At 42.6% G+C, this 22062-nt stretch overlaps 1 protein-coding gene across 1 annotated transcript in view; it reads left to right on the forward strand.

Annotated features, from left to right (window-relative positions):
- The first annotated feature begins 17154 nt into the window (after positions 1-17154).
- The window catches only part of LOC115113159 (attractin-like protein 1), a 312747-nt gene continuing 307839 nt past the window's right edge, over positions 17155-22062 (forward strand). The window contains exon 1 of the mRNA XM_029640467.2: positions 17155-18170. Within this exon, the coding sequence (XP_029496327.2) occupies positions 17929-18170 (242 nt within the window). The 5' untranslated portion in view covers positions 17155-17928. The remainder of the gene's footprint in view (positions 18171-22062) is intronic.

Raw genomic sequence — 22062 nt, forward strand, 5'->3', positions numbered from 1 at the left:
ACACTCCAGGTGGTAGTATGCACCTTTTCAGTTTGTTTACCGTCTCAGAAGTAGAAAAATATACTACTTTAAAATGGAGAAAGCCCTCAATTGCGCTGCCCATGCTTTTACATGAGCTCCTGTATATATTGAGATTTAAATGTTTTTTTTAGAGTGAAGTACATCGAAAAAATCAAGAGAAAACTGCAAGACTCAATAGAAGACAAAACAAGGAACAAACCAAAAAGACAGGCTTTTGAAGAAGTAACTATTTTTCATAAAATTGTACAGTTATCTTAGCTAGCTGAATTGCTAGCTGAATTGTTTACTTGTTGCTAAGCAGTTGCTAGGGACTCTCCTGGAAGAAGCTAGCTAGCTTACAAAGAATAACAACAAAAAATATCTAGTTAACAGAAGAAAGGAAGACAAAATAAGGACAGAAGAAAAAGGAAAAGAAAAAGGACAACAAAGTGAAACCTCTAAAGAAACAAGAGACCATAATACAAGAAACAGCACTATAGAGGGATAGAACAACAACAACGCAGCCACTGCCAGCTAGCCTACTTCAGCAGTACTGTATCATTTGAATTATTTTAGTCAATAAGATTCCTGCTACGTAAGCTTAACTTTCTGAACATTCGAGACGTGTAGTCCATTTGTCATTCCAATCTCCTTTGCATTAGCGTAGCCTCTTCTGTAGCCTGTCAACTATGTGTCTGTCTATCCCTGTTCTCTCCTCTCTGCACAGACCATACAAACGCTCCACACCGCGTGGCCGCGGCCACTCTAATCTGGTGGTCCCAGCGCGCACGACCCACGTGGAGTTCCAGGTCTCCGGTAGCCTCTGGAACTGCCGATCTGCGGCCAACAAGGCAGAGTTCATCTCAGCCTATGCCTCCCTCCAGTCCCTCGACTTCTTGGCACTGACGGAAACATGGATCACCACAGATAACACTGCTACTCCTACTGCTCTCTCTTCGTCCGCCCACGTGTTCTCGCACACCCCGAGAGCTTCTGGTCAGCGGGGTGGTGGCACCGGGATCCTCATCTCTCCCAAGTGGTCATTCTCTCTTTCTCCCCTTACCCATCTGTCTATCGCCTCCTTTGAATTCCATGCTGTCACAGTTACCAGCCCTTTCAAGCTTAACATCCTTATCATTTATCGCCCTCCAGGTTCCCTCGGAGAGTTCATCAATGAGCTTGATGCCTTGATAAGCTCCTTTCCTGAGGATGGCTCACCTCTCACAGTTCTGGGCGACTTTAACCTCCCCACGTCTACCTTTGACTCATTCCTCTCTGCCTCCTTCTTTCCACTCCTCTCCTCTTTTGACCTCACCCTCTCACCTTCCCCCTCTACTCACAAGGCAGGCAATACGCTCGACCTCATCTTTACTAGATGCTGTTCTTCCACTAACCTCACTGCAACTCCCCTCCAAGTCTCCGACCACTACCTTGTATCCTTTTCCCTCTTGCTCTCATCCAACACTTCCCACACTGCCCCTACTCGGATGGTATCGCGCCGTCCCAATCTTCGCTCTCTCCCCCGCTACTCTCTCCTCTTCCATCCTATCATCTCTTCCCTCTGCTCAAACCTTCTCCAACCTATCTCCTGATTCTGCCTCCTCAACCCTCCTCTCCTCCCTTTCTGCATCCCTTGATTCTCTATGTCCCCTATCCTCCAGGCCGGCTCGGTCCTCCCCTCCTGCTCCGTGGCTCGACGACTCATTGCGAGCTCACAGAACAGGGCTCCGGGCAGCCGAGCGGAAATGGAGGAAAACTCGCCTCCCTGCGGACCTGGCATCCTTTCACTCCCTCCTCTCTACATTTTCCTCTTCTGTCTCTGCTGCTAAAGCCACTTTCTACCACTCTAAAGTCCAAGCATCTGCCTCTAACCCTAGGAAGCTCTTTGCCACCTTCTCCTCCCTCCTGAATCCTCCTCCCCCCCCCCTCCTCCCTCTCTGCAGATGACTTCGTCAACCATTTTGAAAAGAAGGTCGACGACATCCGATCCTCGTTTGCTATGTCAAACGACACCGCTGGTTCTGCTCACACTGCCCTACCCTGTGCTCTGACCTCTTTCTCCCCTCTCTCTCCAGATGAAATCTCGCGTCTTGTGACGGCCGGCCGCCCAACAACCTGCCCGCTTGACCCTATTCCCTCCTCTCTTCTCCAGACCATTTCCGGAGACCTTCTCCCTTACCTCACCTCGCTCATCAACTCATCCCTGACCGCTGGCTACGTCCCTTCTGTCTTCAAGAGAGCGAGAGTTGCACCCCTTCTGAAAAAACCTACACTCGATCCCTCCGATGTCAACAACTACAGACCAGTATCCCTTCTTTCTTTTCTCTCCAAAACTCTTGAACGTGCCGTCCTTGGCCAGCTCTCCCGCTATCTCTCTCAGAATGACCTTCTTGATCCAAATCAGTCAGGTTTCAAGACTAGTCATTCAACTGAGACTGCTCTTCTCTGTATCACGGAGGCCCTCCGCACTGCTAAAGCTAACTCTCTCTCCTCTGCTCTCATCCTTCTAGACCTATCGGCTGCCTTCGATACTGTGAACCATCAGATCCTCCTCTCCACCCTCTCCGAGTTGGGCATCTCCGGCGCGGCCCACGCTTGGATTGCGTCCTACCTGACAGGTCGCTCCTCCCAGGTGGCGTGGCGAGAATCTGTCTCCTCACCACGCGCTCTCACCACTGGCGTCCCCAGGGCTCTGTTCTAGGCCCTCTCCTATTCTCGCTATACACCAAGTCACTTGGCTCTGTCATAACCTCACATGGTCTCTCCTATCATTGCTATGCAGACGACACACAATTAATCTTCTCCTTTCCCCCTTCTGATGACCAGGTGGCGAATCGCATCTCTGCATGTCTGGCAGACATATCAGTGTGGATGACGGATCACCACCTCAAGCTGAACCTCGGCAAGACGGAGCTGCTCTTCCTCCCGGGAAGGACTGCCCGTTCCATGATCTCGCCATCACGGTTGACAACTCCATTGTGTCCTCCTCCCAGAGCGCTAAGAACCTTGGCGTGATCCTGGACAACACCCTGTCGTTCTCAACTAACATCAAGGCGGTGGCCCGTTCTTGTAGGTTCATGCTCTACAACATCCGCAGAGTACGACCCTGCCTCACACAGGAAGCAGCGCAGGTCCTAATCCAGGCACTTGTCATCTCCCGTCTGGATTACTGCAACTCGCTGTTGGCTGGGCTCCCTGCCTGTGCCATTAAACCCCTACAACTCATCCAGAACGCCGCAGCCCGTCTGGTGTTCAACCTTCCCAAGTTCTCTCACGTCACCCCGCTCCTCCGCTCTCTCCACTGGCTTCCAGTTGAAGCTCGCATCCGCTACAAGACCATGGTGCTTGCCTACGGAGCTGTGAGGGGAACGGCACCTCAGTACCTCCAGGCTCTGATCAGGCCCTACACCCAAACAAGGGCACTGCGTTCATCCACCTCTGGCCTGCTCACCTCCCTACCACTGAGGAAGTACAGTTCCCGCGCAGCCCAGTCAAAACTGTTCGCTGCTCTGGCCCCCCAATGGTGGAACAAACTCCCTCACGACGCCAGGACAGCGGAGTCAATCACCACCTTCCGGAGACACCTGAAACCCCACCTCTTTCAGGAATACCTAGGATAGTATAAAGTAATCCTTCTCACCCCCCTTAAAAGATTTAGATGCACTATTGTAAAGTGGCTGTTCCACTGGATGTCTTAAGGTGAACGCACCAATTTGTAAGTCGCTCTGGATAAGAGCGTCTGCTAAATGACTTAAAATGTAAAATGTTTACAGAATCCATAAAAGCACAGGTGCTAAGAAGGGCCCTCTATCCACCTCTATGGATTTTACCATTTAGAAACAGGATGTCTCTAACCATTTAATATTGCGTTAGTGAGTTTGAAATGTTTTATATTGCTGTCAACATCTTTCTCTCTCTCTCTCTTTCTCTCTCTGTCTGTCTTTCTCTCTCTCGCACACATGCACTCATGCATACACGCACAAATGCATGTACACATGCACACTTTCCCTCACTCTGTCCATAGTGTGTTGGTGTCTCCCATCAGCAGCTTCTCTTGTTCTCTTTTATGAATGGATAAATGGCCATATTCCGAGTATCAGGATCCCCAACAATGTATAGTGTGGAGACTATACACTATACAATGAGCTACACTAGGCTACATCTCAGGGCCTTCTCTGTTGTGGGGAGGTGCAGATCATTTGTGTAGAACCTGTGTTTCTTATTCATTTGCTGTATAGAGTACTCTAATTATACTACATTTCATATAATTAAATGTTTGATTGTACAGTATGGTAGACATCTTCATCCAATCATTTTTTACTTTTCCTGACGCGACAGCAAAATGATTAATTGTGCTGTCACAAGAAAAATCATATGTAATAGGGAAAATATTAATTTAACTCATTCTATCGTTATAATTCCAACCACCCAAAAGAGAAACAACAAGAACATAAATGATCTGGATATTATTAAACCGTGCCATGCTTTTGGTGTGAGGAAATTAGATTTGTGCTTTATCAAGGATCATTAGCCTCCAATTACTGCGGAGGCTTCTATCTGCAGACTAAGCTATGTCCTTATTTCACTGTGTCTCTCAAACAGGCAAACACTGAAGCAAAACACAACAACTGTCTCTGAAGCCAAGGGTCTGTGGGGTCTGTTAACATGGCCATATCACTCACACGGACAAGTCATGCCCTCCTAGCCTCAGTTCTTTTAGGCCTAAATATAATTATCTGGTTGGTGATTGCAGTCTTTTGTGTAATTGCAACCATAACCAAGGTCATACTGGAATGCTCATTCTTATCTTGATAACATTATACATAGACAAATATTTTCTGCAGAGAGACTGCAGGATAGAGGAGGCAGACTCAATGCTGCAGGATTGTTTTGAGAATACTGATTGGAATATGTTCAAAGATTCATCCATCAACATTGAGGAATTCACATCATTAGTCACAGGCTTCATTAGGTAATGTGTTGATGATGTTGTACCCACAAAAACAATCAGGACATACCCCAACCAAAAACCCTGGATGAAAGGAGATATCCGTACAATGCTGCAAGTCTGTACTGCAGCAATCAATGTCAGCAGAACGAACCCTGATGACTCAGTGGTGTGCATCGTGTACAAGGAAAGCAAGTATGAGCTCCGCAAATCCATTAGGGATGCAAAAAGACAATAGAGACAGAATCTTGAATTGATGTTCAACAACTCAGACTTGCGTCGCATTGGGCAAGGACTACAGACTCACAGAATACAAAGGCAAATCCCGCTGTGTGGAGCCCACTGAAGCCTCCCTCCCAGACGAGCTTAACACATTCTATGCTCGCTTCAAGGCAGACAATAATGAGCCATCCGGGAAGACTCTCGTTGCTCTGGACGACCGGTTGCTTTTGCTCTCTGAGTATTTGGGGAAAACTATCAAAAGAGTGAATTCTCACAAAGCCTCTGGCCCAGATGGGATCCCTGGCCGCGTCCTCAGAGTGTGTGATGGCCAGCTGGCAGGTGTCTTCTCAGATATCTTCAACCTGTCCATGTCCCAGGCTGTAGTCCCCACCTGCTTTAAGGAGACCACCATCGTTCTAGTGCCCAAGAAAAACAAGGTGACATGCCCAAACGATTATCGCCCCGTCGCGATGACCTCAGTCATCATGAAGTGTTTCGAGAGGCTGGTCATCGCTCACATCAAGGCCAGCATGCCAGGCACAGTGGACCCACTCCAATTTGCCTACCGCTCCAACAGATCCACGGAAGATGCCATATCCATTGCTAATCACACAGCTGTAACACATCTGGACGAGAGGAATGTGAGAATGCAAAACAAAGGAGTTGATTGTTGACTTCAGGAAGCAGAGGAGGGAGGGGTTATTGTCATGGACCAACAACCCCATCACTCTTGTCAAGAGGGCGCAACAGTGTCTCTACTTTCTAAGGCGGCTGAAGAAATTGGGTATGGACCATCCCAGGTCCTCTCCAAATACTACCGCTACACCATTGAGACCGCTCTGACTGGTTGCATCACGGCCTGGTAGGTTAATTGCTCCGTCCACAACCTCAAAAACCTCCTCCAGCAGATGGTGAAGACGGCCCAGTATATCACTGGGACCGTGCTCCCACTCATTCAGGACACCTACTAGAAGCAGTGCCTGGGGAAGGCACACAGAGTCATCAAGGACCACACACACTCCAGCCACGAGCTGTTCCTTCGCTTACCGTCGGGTAGACGTTATCGAATATGAGGTCTGATACCAACAGGCTCAGAGACAGTTTCTATCTACAAGCCATCAGACTGCTGAACTGGACTGACCAGCTGCTCTGATTCTCTGCACCTTAGCACACAAGCACTCACACACACACACACACACACACACACACACACACACACACACACACACACACACACACACACACACACACTAAACACACATCACAACTGCTGCAGCCAAACTCTCATTATACTGCTCAGTTTATACACTGCCCCCCATTCCCCCTTCCCTAATACACTTGTAAATATTGGACTATAAATTGTCTCTTCCTGTATTATACTTATGCTGTAATATTTATTCTACTGAGCCATTTACTTTATGTTCGTATTATCTTTTATTATTTGTTATTATTGTTGCATTTTCAAGAAGGAGCCTGCAAGTAAGCATTTCGTTGGACGATGTATACCATACCTACAGTATCCCGTGCATACGACTAATGTCAAGGTCCTAATATAGGACCTTGATCACTTAGAAATGTCCTTGTTTTTGAAAGAAAAGCACACATTTTTGTCCATTAAAATAACATAAAATTGATCAGAAATACAGTGTAGACATTGTTAATGTTGTAAATGACTATTGTAGCTGGAAACGGCAGATTTTTTAATGGAATATCTACATAGGCATACAGAGGCCCATTATCAGCAAACATCACTCCTGTGTTCCAATGGCACGTTGTGTTAGTTAATCCAAGTTTATCATTTTAAAAAGCGAATTGATCATTAGAAAACCCTATTGCAATTATGTTAGCACAGCTGAGAACTGTCGTGCTGATTAAAGAAGCAATAGACCTGGCCTTCTTTAGACTAGTTGAGTATCTGGAGCATCAGCAATTGTGAGTTCGATTGCAGGCTCAAAATGGCCAGAAACAAAGAACTTTCTTCTGAAACACTATTCTTGTTCTGAGAAATTAAGGCTATTACATGTGAGAAATTGCCAAGAAACTGAAGATCTCAAACAATGCTGTGTACTAATCCCTTCACAGAACAGCACAAACTGTCTCTAATCAGAATAGAAAGAGGAGTGGGAGGCCCTGGTGCACAACTGAGCAAGAGGACAAGTACATTAGAGTGACAGCTTCATTAAACTGGAAGCTTCATTAAATAGTACCCGCAAAACACCAGTCTCAACGTCAATAGTGAAGAGGAGACTCCGGAATGCTGGCCTTCTAGGCAAAGTTGCAAAGAAAAAGCCATATCTCAGACTGGCCAATAAAAAGAAAAGATTAAGATGGGCAAAAGAACACAGACACTGGACAGAGGAACTCTGCCTAGAAGGCCAGCATCCCGGAGTCGCCTCTTCACTGTTGACGTTGAGACTGGTGTTTTGTGGGTACTATTTAATGAAGCTGCCAGTTGAGGACTTGTGAGCATCTGCTTGAGTGTGATCGTATTTAATGCCCAGTAGTACTCATGAGCACATTTTCTACATTCAGCTTTCTGTAGTTGCCCTACATAAGGACCGTATTGATAGACACAGCTTTCAACAAAGTCCTAACAAATGAACTATCTGCAAGTTCTTACCCTAATCTGTACGGATCTGATACAAAAATCACAAGGAAAACCCATATACTATATATATAAATGACAAATAGAATATAATGTAAAACCATGTCCCTAACATGAAAACAATGGGACGTTTGGGCTATACAGACCTAACACAAGCATCACAGAGAGAGGGATAGGGACAGCAGAGAGAGAGAGAGACAGAGTGAGGGGACCTGATTTAAACCCAGACTGCAGAGAGTGTTTGACCCTGGGGAATATACGTCATTGAAGAAGAGGGGGTCATCGGCACAAGTTCTCATTCTCATGACATAACAAGACGGATGATCCTGTGAGTGCTTTAGCTTAGCTCAGGCCAGCCTCAGACCTCCCTGTTTAGACACACTGCAAATTGAAGGCAGGACAGATGGCAGTGTTTCATAAACCCTCTCTGGCATGAGCTGCTCAGAGGATACAAAATCACATTTTCATCCTCATCGATGATCTCCCTCATGGTTGGCTCACAGAAGCTATATGACAGGATTTGTCTGAAATGGGTCTGACCTAGATTTGGTTTTGCCCTCTGCCCTCAATCACTAGGACTGAATCATTCTCTTTGGACTATCATTATTCAGTAACATGCTTTTTGTTTGTCTACTGCACCTGGGTGAACATTTTGGTGTTTGCACTAGCGCCACAAAGCTAATATTTCAAGGGCCAGTGACTGATAATTCCCTAAGTGTTCATTCATTTGTTTACATCTTTAAGCCTTTATGTATGTGTTATGAATGACCAAAGGTGTCTGACTGTATAATAAGTACAGCGTCATAATATATACCTTAAGGCATTTATGTATGCGTTATAGTGACCAAATGGGTCTGACTTTATACTAAGTGTAATGTCATATGATACAAGGCATTTATGTATGTGTTATAAATGACCAAAGGGGTCTGACTTTAAATGAAGTACAGAGTCAGGCGATATAGAGTCTTTATGGATGTGTTATGAATGACCGAAGGTGTCTCAATTCAAACTAAGGATTACAGGACACTACACCAAGTGACAATAAATAGATTATTAATATTCTGCTGATTTATGAAGGTTCTCTCATGATCCACAGGCTACTGTAGGGTGTGAGAGGTATTTAAATTGGTTGCTGACCTGCAAAGCTTGTGTGTGTGTGTGTGTCAGAACCAAGATGTTTTGGAATAGTCCAACCTGAGACTGCCACACCAGGTATTCCTCTTCTTTTTCCATGCTGGAGAGCAAGACTTGATTACAACCTGTTACAATTGTGCCAACATTTGATGGCTGATCTTCCACCGGGGGAGTTGGTGAATGTGTCAAAAACCTGATTGTGCCCAGAACCTTGCGGCATGGATCGTTTTTGTTGTGTGCATGTTCGTGTACTGAGGAACATGTAACTTGGCTCCAGAAGAAAATACACTTTCATTGTCTTTAGGTTGGGGCTTTCATCAAGGTACAGTTGAAGTCGGAAGTTTAGGTTGGAGTCATTAAAACTTGTTTTTCAACCACTCCACAAATTTCTTGTTAACAAACTATATTTTTGGGAAGTCGGTTAGGACATCTACTTTGTGAATGACAAAAGTCATTTTTCCAACAATTGTTTACAGGCAGATTATGTCCCTTATAATTCACTGTATCAGAATTCCAGTAGGAAGTTTACATACACTAAGTTGACTGTGCCTTTAAACAGCTTGTACAATTCCAGAAAATGATGTCATGGCTTTAGAAGCTTCTGATAGGTTAAATGACATCATTTAAGTCAATTGGAGGTGTACCTGTGGATGTATTTCAAGGCCTACCTTCAAAATCAGTGCCTCTTTGCTTGACATAATGGGAAAATCAAAATAAATCAGCCAACACCTCAGAAAAACAATTGTAGACCTCCACAAGTCTGGTTCATCCTTGGGAGCAATATCCAAACGCCTGAAGGTACCACATTCATCTGTACAAACAATAGTACGCAAATATAAACACCATGGAACCACGCAGCCGTCATACCGCTCAGGAAGGAGACACATCTCAAGACATCAGTCAGGCAGTTAAAGCTTGGTTGCAAATGGTTCTTCCAAATGGACAATGACCCCAAGCATACTTCCAAAGTTGTGGCAAAATGGTTTAAGGACAACAAAGTCAAGGTATTAGAATGGCATCACAAAGCCCTGACCTCAATCCTATAGAAAATGTGTGGGCAGAACTGAAAAAGCGTATGTGAGCAAGAAGGCCTACAAACCTGACTCAGTTACACCAGCTCTGTCAGGAGGAATGGGCCAAAATTCACCCAATTTATTGTGGGAAGCTTGTGGAAGGCTATCCGAAACATTTGACCCAAGTTAAACAATTTAAAGGCAATGCTATCAAATACTAATTGAGTGCATGTAAACTTCTGACCCACTGGGAATGTGATGAAAGAAATAAAAGCTGAAATAAGTCATTCTCTCTGCTATTATTCTGACATTTCACATTCTTAAAATAAAGTGGTGATCCTAACTGACCTAAGACAGGGAATTTTTACTAGGATTAAATGTCAGGAATTGTGAAAAACTGAGATTAAATGTATTTGGCTAAGGTGTATGTAAACTTCTGACTTCAACTGTAAGTGTTCCTTGGTGTAATGTCGTCTCCAGCCTATTGCACACACAGCACATATAAGCCTGGGATATCAACCATTCAAAGTTGGCCTTAGTGGGACTGATCATAGAATTTTATAGGAGTGACCTTACTGAGTAAAGTATTTGTCATCGTTACTACTTAAGAGTCAAAAAGTGATTTTAAACCTAAACCTCGCAAATGAAGGCCAAGTTTGATGCATTTATCCACCAGACCTTCCGCATATTTGGGCAGAAGTGTCTGGGAACGAGATTAGGTGTAATGTGACTAACATGACATAATTTAAGAGCGCATACCATCCTTCAACACAACATGTCACTCTTTATAAAGCACATGTTTAATTCATATTCAACCTAGTGGGTTATGTCACATTTTACATGGTGATTATGTCACACAGTTATGTCACTTTTATGAACCCTTTATAAAGCATGACATATGGTTGTAAATGCTTTGTAACATGTTAATGTTGTGCTTATGTCATTACGTCATTTCACAGGTCTTTGAAATATTTAGCAGGAATTCTAAATATTTTGCAGCTTTTTAACAAACTTCGCAGGCCAAAATATTTCTCTGGACAAAATATTTTGTGGCCTTTTACCAAATTTCGCAGGCTTTTACCAATCTTTCAAGCCTTTTACAAAACTTCACAGCCTATTATTTTGAAAGCTAGTTTGCCTCTTAGGGCCACAGTATTGAATACTTGCAGTAACAGTTTGTGGACGCATGAGGGAACCAGCGAGTAGGCAAACAGACTCTGTTATACTAACCAATGATTCATATATTATCTGGCTATGGTAGGGACAGATGGCAGAGCTGAGGTGTATACAACAAAGCAGCATAAAGGAGTTCGCCAGCTAACTTGCCTAAATATTCTGAAATACTTTTTATTTTAAATAAAGATAAGCTTGAAATGGGAATGGTCTAATAGACTCAACAAACAGAAACACATATATACAGTACCAGTCAAAACTTTGGACACAGCTACTCATTGCAGGGTTTTTCTTTATTTTTACCTTTTTTACATTGTAGAATAATAGTGATGACATCAAAACTATGAAATAGTACACATGGAATCATGTGGTAATGAAGAAAGTGTTAAACAAATCAAAATATATTTTATATTTGAGATTCTTCAAAGTAGCCACCCTTCTCTTGATGACAGCTTTGCACACTCTTGGCAGTCTCTCAACCAGCTTCATGAGGTAGTAACCTGGAATGCATTTCAATTCACAGGTGTACCTTGTTAAAAGTTTATTTATGGAATTTCTTTCCTTGTAAGGAATAACGCTGGAGAATAGAAGCAGGTAAGGGGAGTTGACATTTAATTAGGAACGGACATGCAACAGGACAGGAACAGCGAAACACAAAGACAGACAACAACCAATGCAGCAGTGGGGAACAGAGCTGGGGAACTGACAAATATAGGGGAGGTAATAAACAGGTGATTGAGTGAGTCTAGGTAAGTCCAATATCGCTGAAGCACATGACAAAGGAAGACAGGTGTGCGTAAATGATGGTGGCAGGAGTGCGTAATGCAGGGCAGCCGGGCGCAGAGCGAGAACAGGCGTGACATTCCTTCTTAATGCATTTGAGCCAATCAGTTGTGTTGTGACAAGGTGTCAAGCCTGTTCCCGCTCTGCCTCTCCGGCACTCAAGGGTGCCAGACTACCTTCCTTACATACACATGTCACTATCATTATACGCACCTGCGCTTCATCACCGGTCACCATCACACGCAGCAGTGCTTCATTGAACTCACCTGGACTCCTTTAATTTGTTGATTGCCTTTCCCCATGTGTTCCCATGTGTTCCTTGTATCAGTATTGTTGTTGTTTCCGTTGCCCTTGTCCAGACGCTGTCCGTATTCTGTTTCATGTCCGTAATTCATTAAATGTTCACTCCCTGTAACTGCTTCTCGTCCCCAGCGTCTGTCCTCACACAAGGTAGGGGTTGTATACAGAAGATAGCCCTATTTGGTGAAAGACCAAGTCCATATTATGACAAGAACAGCTCAAATAAGCAAAGAGAAACGACAGTCCATCATTACTTTAAGACATGAATGTCAATCAATCCGGAAAATTTCAAGGACTTTGAAAGTTTCTTCAAGTGCAGTCGCAAAAACCATCAAGCGTTATGATGAAACTGGCTCTCATGAGGACCGCTAGAGGAAAGGAAGACCCAGAGTTACCTCTGCTCCAGAGGATAAGTTCATTAGTGTTACCAACCTCAGAAATGGCAGCCCAAATAAATGCTTCACAGAGTTCAAGTAACAGACACATCTCAACATCAACTGTTCACAGGAGACTTTGTGAATCAGGCCTTCATGGTCGAATTGCTGCAAAGAAACCACTATTAAAGGACACCAATAATAAGAAAATACTTCATTGGGCCAAGAAACACGAACAATGGACATTATACCGGTGGAAATCTGTACTTTGGTCTGATGAGCCCAAATTTGAGTTTGTTGGTTCCAACCGCCATTTCTTTGTGAGACGCGGAGTAGGTGAATGGATGACCTCCACATGTGTGGTTCCCACCGTGAAGCATGGAGGAGGAGGTGTAATGGTGTGAGGGACTTTAATTTGTTTTCAACAGGACAATGACCCAACACACCTCCAGATTGTATAAGGGCTATTTGACCAATAAGGAAAGTGATGGAGTTCTGCATCAGATGATCTGGCCTCCACAATCATCCGACCTCAACCCAAATGAGATGGTTTGTGATGAGTTGGACCGCAGTGAAGGAAAAGCAGCCAACAAGTGCCCAGCATATGTGGGAACTCCTTCAAGACTGTTGGAAAAGCATTCCAGGTGAAGCTGGTCGAGAGAATGACGAGAGTATGCAAAATTGTCATCAAGGCAAAGGGTCGCTACTTTGTAGAATAATAGTGAATACATCAAAACTACAATTCTTCATTGTAGAAAATTGTAATAATAAAGAAAACCCTTGAATGGTGTGTCCAAATTTGTGACTGGTACTGTATGTTTAGCTTTCTTAATTAATGCGAAAGTCAACAGTTATTTCTTGTTGATTATCAAAATTAGCTGGCTAACTCATTGATCCTGTTTTGTAGTATACCCCTTAGAAGATGATCTAGAAATGTATGTTCTGTTCATCATGTGATGCTCTTATGTCGGCCCAGTGTCTAAAGAAAGGATCAGTGTCCATTTGTGTAATTTTATACAAAACCATTGTCTTTTCATCACCATTCTAGGAAATACAGACATGTAAACACAAAGATACAATAGGCGGAAATATCATCTAGGAATATTTAGGATGAATGTAAGCTTACCTTTTTAGTAGCTGATTAATAGATAACTTTCCAAGTCAAATTTGCTCTCTTTCAGTGCTGGATGGTCCTGCCAGTAAAACAAACAGTTACACGTGTTTTTTTATTTTATTTTTATGTTGAGGCTATACTCAGACACGGAAAACTGTACTTTTTTCCAGTCAAAGTTTCCTCTGTGGATTTTATATGTTCAGCCCCTACTCTTGTAATTACGTTAGGGGGCGTCCATAATGATGTCCACAATCCAATATGGCTGCCACAATACCATTCAATTGTGGTTTAATCACCTGTATAACCGCTCTACATGTTTTAAATGAGAGACAATTATTCAGATTTGTGTACTGTACTTATGACCTATAATCAAGACAATTTGTATGTAATTGAAGTGAGCTTTGATTCATTGCTAATCCAAAACGGCAGCCTAAATCTAACATGAGCTTCCACTGGCTCAGTGCATTCGTGATGCATATTGGTATGTTCCGGTGCACTCTTATGCTGTTTGGGTTGTGCTGGCACATTGCTTCTTCTAGAAAATCATGTCCACCATCCTGGCTGTCAGCCCTGGAGCTGCAATATACTGTATGTTGACTTGGTGACATTATGGTGTATGGGGAGGATGCAACCACACATAATGACAAGCGCATAAGGCAGGTGTTCACCACAATGAACAAACACAACCTGAGACTCTTAGACAAGAAATGCCATCAACTTAATGTGCCTTCACATGTCATAGGAATTGCAAATCTCCAATGTAATGTCAATGCCATCCTGAATCTCCCAAAACTGTCACTTATAAGCCTAATTCACCATCAATCCTCCCTTCTGGCAGTTACTAACAATTTTGATTTAAATGTTTGAGTCCACTTCTTTTCCTTGGAGACAATTATAATAACCACAACATTAAAAAACATGTAACTATGTCTTTTTTGTCAGGCAGGACCATACAGCACTGAATGCGAACAAAGTTGTCTAATCCTCAACTACCAAAAGTAAAGCTTAAATTCATCATAAATATTCATAGTTGATATTTCTGCCTATTGTATTTCTATGTTTACAGGTCTATATTTCCAAGGTTAATTAAGATATCCTTACACTAATTGCTTGTGTATGTATGGCAAACAACTGACTACTTGTTTTTAGTTATCTCAGAGCTTGCAATGTTGGGTAACATACATGTATGTGGCCCATGAGTTTAGAGGGTGTGTCACAATATCTATCACTTTAACCACTTTCGCAGTAAAATATTTTTACACCACCATCCATTTAATAAATTAGAGAAATCATAGATTTGAAAAAACATTGGTTGTGTTTTGTTATACCTCGGGTAGGTGCATCTACAATTGTTGGGGGCTTTGCCACTAGGCTATATCTTCAAGGTCTTTCCAGCTAGGATGGCTCTTTTCCCCGATGCTACTTCAGCCCCACTCACAGCTGTTGGACAAAGAGGAACATTTTGGGATTAATTGAATTCAAAGTTCTCTCTAATGTTTTTCTGGGCCTGCAATAAACATGCAATATAATGCAATTATCTCTGTGTTGCTCTGTTTCTAGCAACAGAGATACATTCCTCTCCTCCAAAGTACATTCACTTAGTGGAAAGTAATCCCCCCCAAACAAAATTGATCATGACCTCTTCAACATTTCCCAAGAGAATCTTAATCTTTTGTATTTTATGGAAACAAATACTCATGTTTTTTTACTAAAGCAATAAGTGACTTTTTACCATTGGCATGTGTAAGCAGCTTAATTATATCACCCAGAATAGCAAACGGAGGACAGGGCCTAATGATGATGACCATAGACTGATAATGCTACTGAAGGTGATGATGAACAAGGTCAGACCTGAATCCTCATTACAACTCTGAAAAATGATTCAAATACCACAGTGAACCATTTATGCTGGCTTTGTATTCTTGTTGCTTGGGTAAATTCCATTATGCAGCTTAGAATTTTTCTCACCCTGGTGTCAATGCAGAAATATTGATTGGGTCGCATAGACCCATCGCGAGGAAAATGAAAAAGAAAAATGTATATTGATTCTTGACAATTCGATTGAAACCAAAACAACAAATTTCATTTATAATTATAAAACTCACTCAACACATGTAGGCCTAGGCAATTTTATGGCAAACCAGTTACATTTTTATAATGATAGCTTATTTTCTTGGTCGAGTAGAAAAGGCTGAATCCATGGTAGGTTATTGTACTTGTTCAACAGCATCTATAATCAATCATCTTCCTGGCCTCAAGTCAAGTGTGTGCCATTCAAAACAAATTGAGATGAAATATATTAGCAGAGCCAAGGGAACTTGAGGTCAGTAACAAAGACAGGAAAACATTTCTGCCACAATGGTTTGAAATTGCCCATGGGAAAATTATGTGATGTGATTGTGGTAAGGTTCTGTATAGGGACCATAGAGATCCTATTAAATCACTATAGCGGTATGTCATAAACCCACAAAGTTCCAGAATGGAGGTGAAAATGGCAGCCATGAAGGTCAGGAAGAAATCCAAACCAGTCTAATCAGAATGAATGGCAGTAGAGGCATAATCCTGTAGGCATGTGATACATACATTTTTTTTGCAATAGAATTATTGTCAACCTAAAATGTGTCATATAATTATAAATACAGTTTATACGGGTTTTAAATACATTTTCTGCATATAGCCTCTAAAATATATGTAAACAGACCATAAATGTCAACATTTTTGTTTTCTTGGAAAGCTGTGAGTTCTATTATATGATACAACATAAGTAATTGTTGCATTTACAACTTGTCTAAATCCTATCACATCAACAGATTTCAGCCAGCTGTGAATTGACTGCATTTTTTAAAGATACACTATGCAGAAATCACCCCGCCATTTCCTAGTTGCTTAAATTCTCATTTTAGTTTGTTACAAAACAAGCAAGTATAGTGTAGAAAATCATTATACCATCTAAATCACTGTGAAATATTGTATTTTCAGCTGTTTGAAGCTAGTGTACAAAACGGAAAGTAAAAGATCCCAAAACAAAATGTAATAACGGGAAGCATAGAAATAGCGCACATAGAACAGATCTCTTCTTAGACTTGCTTTCAATGCTTACATTTCTATGTGAAATTAGTCTTCACCCAGAAAGTTACATATTGCAGCTTAAAATGTAATGTTGGCATATTGTCATTCATTTGAAACATGTTTGGAATCATTACTCTAAAACTGCCTGGCTAGCTATCTATCAAACTGTGCTGATAAATTCTTCAAATACATTATTTTACACAATATCTTATCACAGCACTGGTAAACCATGGTTGACCAACTCCCTGACCAAAATGGCTGACATTCATCCCAACATTAGCAAGTTTTGTTCTAGTATTGTAATTCCCAGGTATACGTCAGGAACACTATCGCTCCATACAGCTGAATCGTGTAGCTACTGTCTCTTTAAATGCGTAATTTTGCACTGCTCATGCTCAGAGCTTTGTCCAGGAGTTTCACCGTTGAAAAACCAGCTGTGCGAGCATCTTCACGTATGGGACTCGTGTTGTTATTCATCGGTGAATATCGCTCTCTCTGATAAGGATTAAAAGGATTTTAATGCAAATAACTCGTTATCTTCGGTGAATGCGCCTAACCTGGACGTGGGAAAAAGCGGAACGGAGAACGGTCAACTTGATCTATTTGTCCGGGTTGCTGCATTCTCCACCGCAGCGAACAACATCCAAAACCGACTCTTGCAATGGAAATAGGAATCCAGAACTAACATCAATCCTGTGACAAACTCTTTTCTTCCAGTTTTTCTGGAAACATTAGAATGGCGAACTTGAAAATTGCTTGGAAAATACTTCATTTAGAATAGGCCTACAACTTATACACAACAATTTTCTTTGGTTTTTTAAAATGGCTTCTTAGCCTGAGGGAATAACGGTGTGTGCATTCATTAGTTCAAGAAAGTTTAATAGGAGTGCATTAAAGTCAGTGCAAATTTTCAGGTTTCGTTGTCCTATGATGCTCTAACGTTAGATGCCTGAGATGACTCCAGCAATATGCTCAGATTTCAGAGTTATGTTTATATAGCCTATAAATAAGCCTATTTGGACGTTGAGTGTATGTATTATTAAGCTTTATGGCTATCCCATGCATACGCCACTGCTTTGTTTACAAATGATGCATTACCAATAAGTGACGTATAGTTGGTCACTCCAGCTGTTTAAGTGTGAATAAGGGAGTCTTCACCAGAAAAGTAGACCTTTACCTGTTTCTAAAGAAGAATGGGTGGGGACTGCCGAGGAATGCGTCGACGCACATGGACTAAATATTCAAATACGAGACCCCAGGACATACAAATATATTTTGGGGCATTTCTTATGCTGTACTTGGTGTTTTACACCGAAGCATCAGTCTCCAAGTCCTGTGATAAAAATTGCTTCTCTGGGAAATGCACCAATGGGACTTGCGTCTGTGACCAAGGATGGGTTGGAGACCTGTGTCAACACTGTCAGGGAAGATTCAAGTAAGTATCCACAAATATAATGTTTCAAAGTAACATTCTAATGGAGTATTGGTTGGTCTAGACTACTTTGTAACCTTTGTTCAAAGACAAATTCAACTAGACAGTATTACAACCTCGGTCTGAAGTAGACAATTATTGGTATGCCGCTGATGCTTCAAAATCTTCAACCAATATCGAGAGTCATGACTCCATAACCCGGCGCATTCCTTTGTTATTGCTCCCTGGCCACGCCACAATATAAAGTCTTTACATTTCCCGCAAGGGTGGTTTTTGTCCAAATAATGATCTCAGGGGAATCTTATCGATTGCCCTATCAAATAGGCCGAGCAGCAGTCACCTGTAGACTCAACAGATAAAGCCATGTTTTTTTGATCTTGTGGTTGGGGCTTGCAATTGCTGTCATTTCATGGCTAACCTAACTTAGCAGGCGTTAAATAAATGCCTGAGCACAGTCCCCACGTCCAGTTCAGGGGAAACTGGAAGCTAGGTTGAAGATACTGTATCCCTGAAAACTGGATGCATCTAGGTGTTGCACACACCACTAAGGGTGATTCCTGGGACACACTATTTAAAGGAGAAGTTTACCCAAAGTCCAGAAACTCCCAAGTGATTCCACACATTGAAACTAGTTCAGTGGAGTTTGTTCTCTCCCTGTAGTGCTGTACTGAAACAACTGCCAAAAAAACGGGTTACGTTGCCGGATGTACACCCCAATACAATTGCAATCAGTCTATAACCGTCAACGATGATCAGAAATCAACCGATATGAATCAGTGGGGCGGCGCCTGAAGCTAGGTTGAAGATAAACGGGTCACGTGACTCATGACGTTGCCGGATGTACACCCAATACAATTGAAATTAGTTGGTTGGTCAGAAAGTTCAAATCAATGTTTCATAGTTGTGGTGTAGATGTACTGTAGATCGAATTGCACTCAAAAAAAAATATTCCCTACTATGTGTCATACTAGCGTGCTATCCCGGGGTTAAAACACTTTTTAAAAATTCATTACGTACCTTTGACGAAGGGAAAGGACATCAGAAGATCTTCTTCTAGTTTCAGTTACAGCACAATAAAAAATATCATTACAGCCTACTTGGAAATTACGATATGAAACGTTGATTTGAAGCTTCTGACCAACTAGTAGGTCAGGCGATGCCCCACTGTCTAATTCATATCGCGTGATTTCTGATGATTGTTCTCGACTATATCGACTGATTGGTTCTGTAAGGGGTGGGATGTAGGCCTAGCTCTGCTACACTGGCAGTGAATTCATGATTCAGAAAGTGTGGGCAAATTCGCTGTTTTATTGAGCTACTTTTGTCAAAAGTACTATCTGATTTCAAATCTAATTTTATTGGTCACACACACATGGTTAGCAGATGTTAATGTGAGTGTAGCGAAATGCTTGTGCTTCTAGTTCCGACCGTGCAATAATATCTAACAAGTAATCTAACAATTTCACAACAGATACCTTATACACACAAGTGTAAATTAATTAATAAGAATATGTACATATAAATATATGGATGAGCGATGAACGAGCGGCATAGGCAAGATGCAGTAGATGGTATAGAGTACAGTATATACATATGAGATGAGTAATGTAGGGTATGTAAACATTATATTAAGTAGCATTGTTTAAAGTGCCTAGTGATACATTTATTGCATCCAATTTTTAATTATTAAAGTGGCTAGAGATTTGAGTCAGTATGTTGGCAGCAGCCACTCAATGTTAGTGATGGCTGTTTTTCAGTCTCTCGGTCCCAGCTTTGATGCACCTGTACTGACCTCGCCTTCTGGATGATAGCGGGGTGAACAGGCAGTGGCTCGGATGGTTGTTGTCCTTGATGATCTTTTTGGCCTGCCTGTGATATCGGTGGTGTAGGTGTCCTGGAGGGCAGGTAGTTTGCCCCCGGTGATGCGTTGTGCAGACCTCACTACCCTCTGGAGAGCCTTACGGTTGTGGGCAGAGCAGTTGCCGTACCAGGCGGTGATACAGCCCGACAAGATGCTCTCGATCTGTTAGTTTGAGTGTTTTCGGTGACAAGCCGAATTTCTTCAGCCTCCTGAGGTTGAAGAGGTGCCTTCTTCACCACGCTGACTGTGTGGCTGGACCATTTCAGTTTGTCCGTGATGTGTATGCCGAGGAACTTAAAACTTTCCACCTTCTCAACTACTGTCCCGTCGATGTAGAAAGGGGGGTGCTCCCTCTGCTGTTTCCTGAAGTCCACAATCATCTCCTTTGTTTTGTTGACGTTGAGTGCAAGGTTATTTTACTGACACCACACCCCGAGGGCCCTCACTTCCTCCCTGTAGCCGTCTCGTCGTTGTTGGTAATCAAGCCTACCACTGTAGTGTCGTCTGCAAACTTGATGACTGAGTTGGAGGCGTGCATGGCCACGCAGTCATGGGTGAACACGGAGTACAGGGCTGAGAACGCATCCTTGTGGGGCCCCAGTGTTGAGGATCAGCGGGGTGGAGATGTTGTTACCTACCCTCACCACCTGGGGGTGGCCTGTCAGAAAGTCCAGGACCCAGTTGCACAGGGCGGGGTCGAGACCCAGGGTCGAGTTTGGAGGGTACTTTGGTGTTAAATGCTGAGCTGCAATCGATGAACAGCATTCTTGCATAGGTATTCCTCTTGTCCAGATGGGTTAGGGCAGTGTGATTGCGATTGCGTCGTCTGTGGACCTATTGGGGCGGTAAGCAAATTGGAGTGGATCTAGAGTGTCAGGTAGGGTGGAGGTGATATGATCCTTGACTAGTCTCTCAAAGCACTTCATGATGACTGAAGTGAGTGGTATGGGGCAATAGTCGTTTAGCTCAGTTACCTTAGCTTTCTTGGGAACAGAAAGCATGTTGAGTTCGGTTTGGAAGAACTTGACTGGCCTGCACAGAGCCCTGATCTCAACCCCATTGAACATCTTTGGGAAGAATTGGAATGCCGACTGCGAGCCAGGCCTAATCGCCCAACATCAGTGCCCGACCTCACTAATGATCTTGTGGCTGAATGGAAGCAAGTCCCTGCAGCAATGTTCCAACATCTGGTGGAAAGCCTTCCCAGAAGAGTGGAGGTTGCTATAGCAGCAAATGAGAGACCAACTCCATATTAATGCCCATGATTTTGGAATGAGATGTTCGGCGAGCAGGTGTCCACATACTTTTGGTCATGTAGTGAACAAATAATTTTGGTCAGTTCAGAACAAATTCTTATTTACAATGACAGCTTACCGGGGAACAGTAGGTTAACTGCCTTGTTCAGGGGCAGATTTTTCTTTTTTACCTTGTCAGCTCGAGGATTCAATCTAGCAACCTTTCGGTTACTGGCCAAACGCTCTAACCTACCTGTCGCCCCAATTGATGGCTATACATTTTTTGTTGTTGCAGCAATTAGACCTACGGTAGATTACAAAACGTTCTCTGATATTGATCATCAATATCTACAGTGCCTTCAGAAAGTATTCACACCCGTTGACGTTTTCCAAATGTTGCTGTATAATAATAGTGTTTAACATGATTTTTGAATGACTACCTCACCTGTGTACCCCACACATGAAATATCTGTCAGGTCCCTCAGTCGAGCATTGAATTTCAATCACAGATTCAACCACAAAGACTAGGGAGGTTTTCCAATGCCTCACAAAGAAGGGCACCTATTGGTAGAACAAAAACATACACTGAATATCCCTTTGAGTATGTTGAAGTTATTAATTACACTTTGGATGGTGTATTTATACACCCAGTCCCTATAAAGATACAGGTGTCCTTCTTAAATCAGTTGCCAGAGAGGAAGGAAACCTCTTAGGAATTTCACAGTGAGGTCAATGGTGACTTTAAAACAGAGTTTAATGGCTGTGATAGGAAACACTGAGAATGGTTCAACAACATTGT

This window comes from Oncorhynchus nerka, linkage group LG28 (assembly GCF_034236695.1).
Source record: "Oncorhynchus nerka isolate Pitt River linkage group LG28, Oner_Uvic_2.0, whole genome shotgun sequence".
In the NCBI taxonomy this organism is placed as follows: domain Eukaryota; kingdom Metazoa; phylum Chordata; class Actinopteri; order Salmoniformes; family Salmonidae; genus Oncorhynchus; species Oncorhynchus nerka.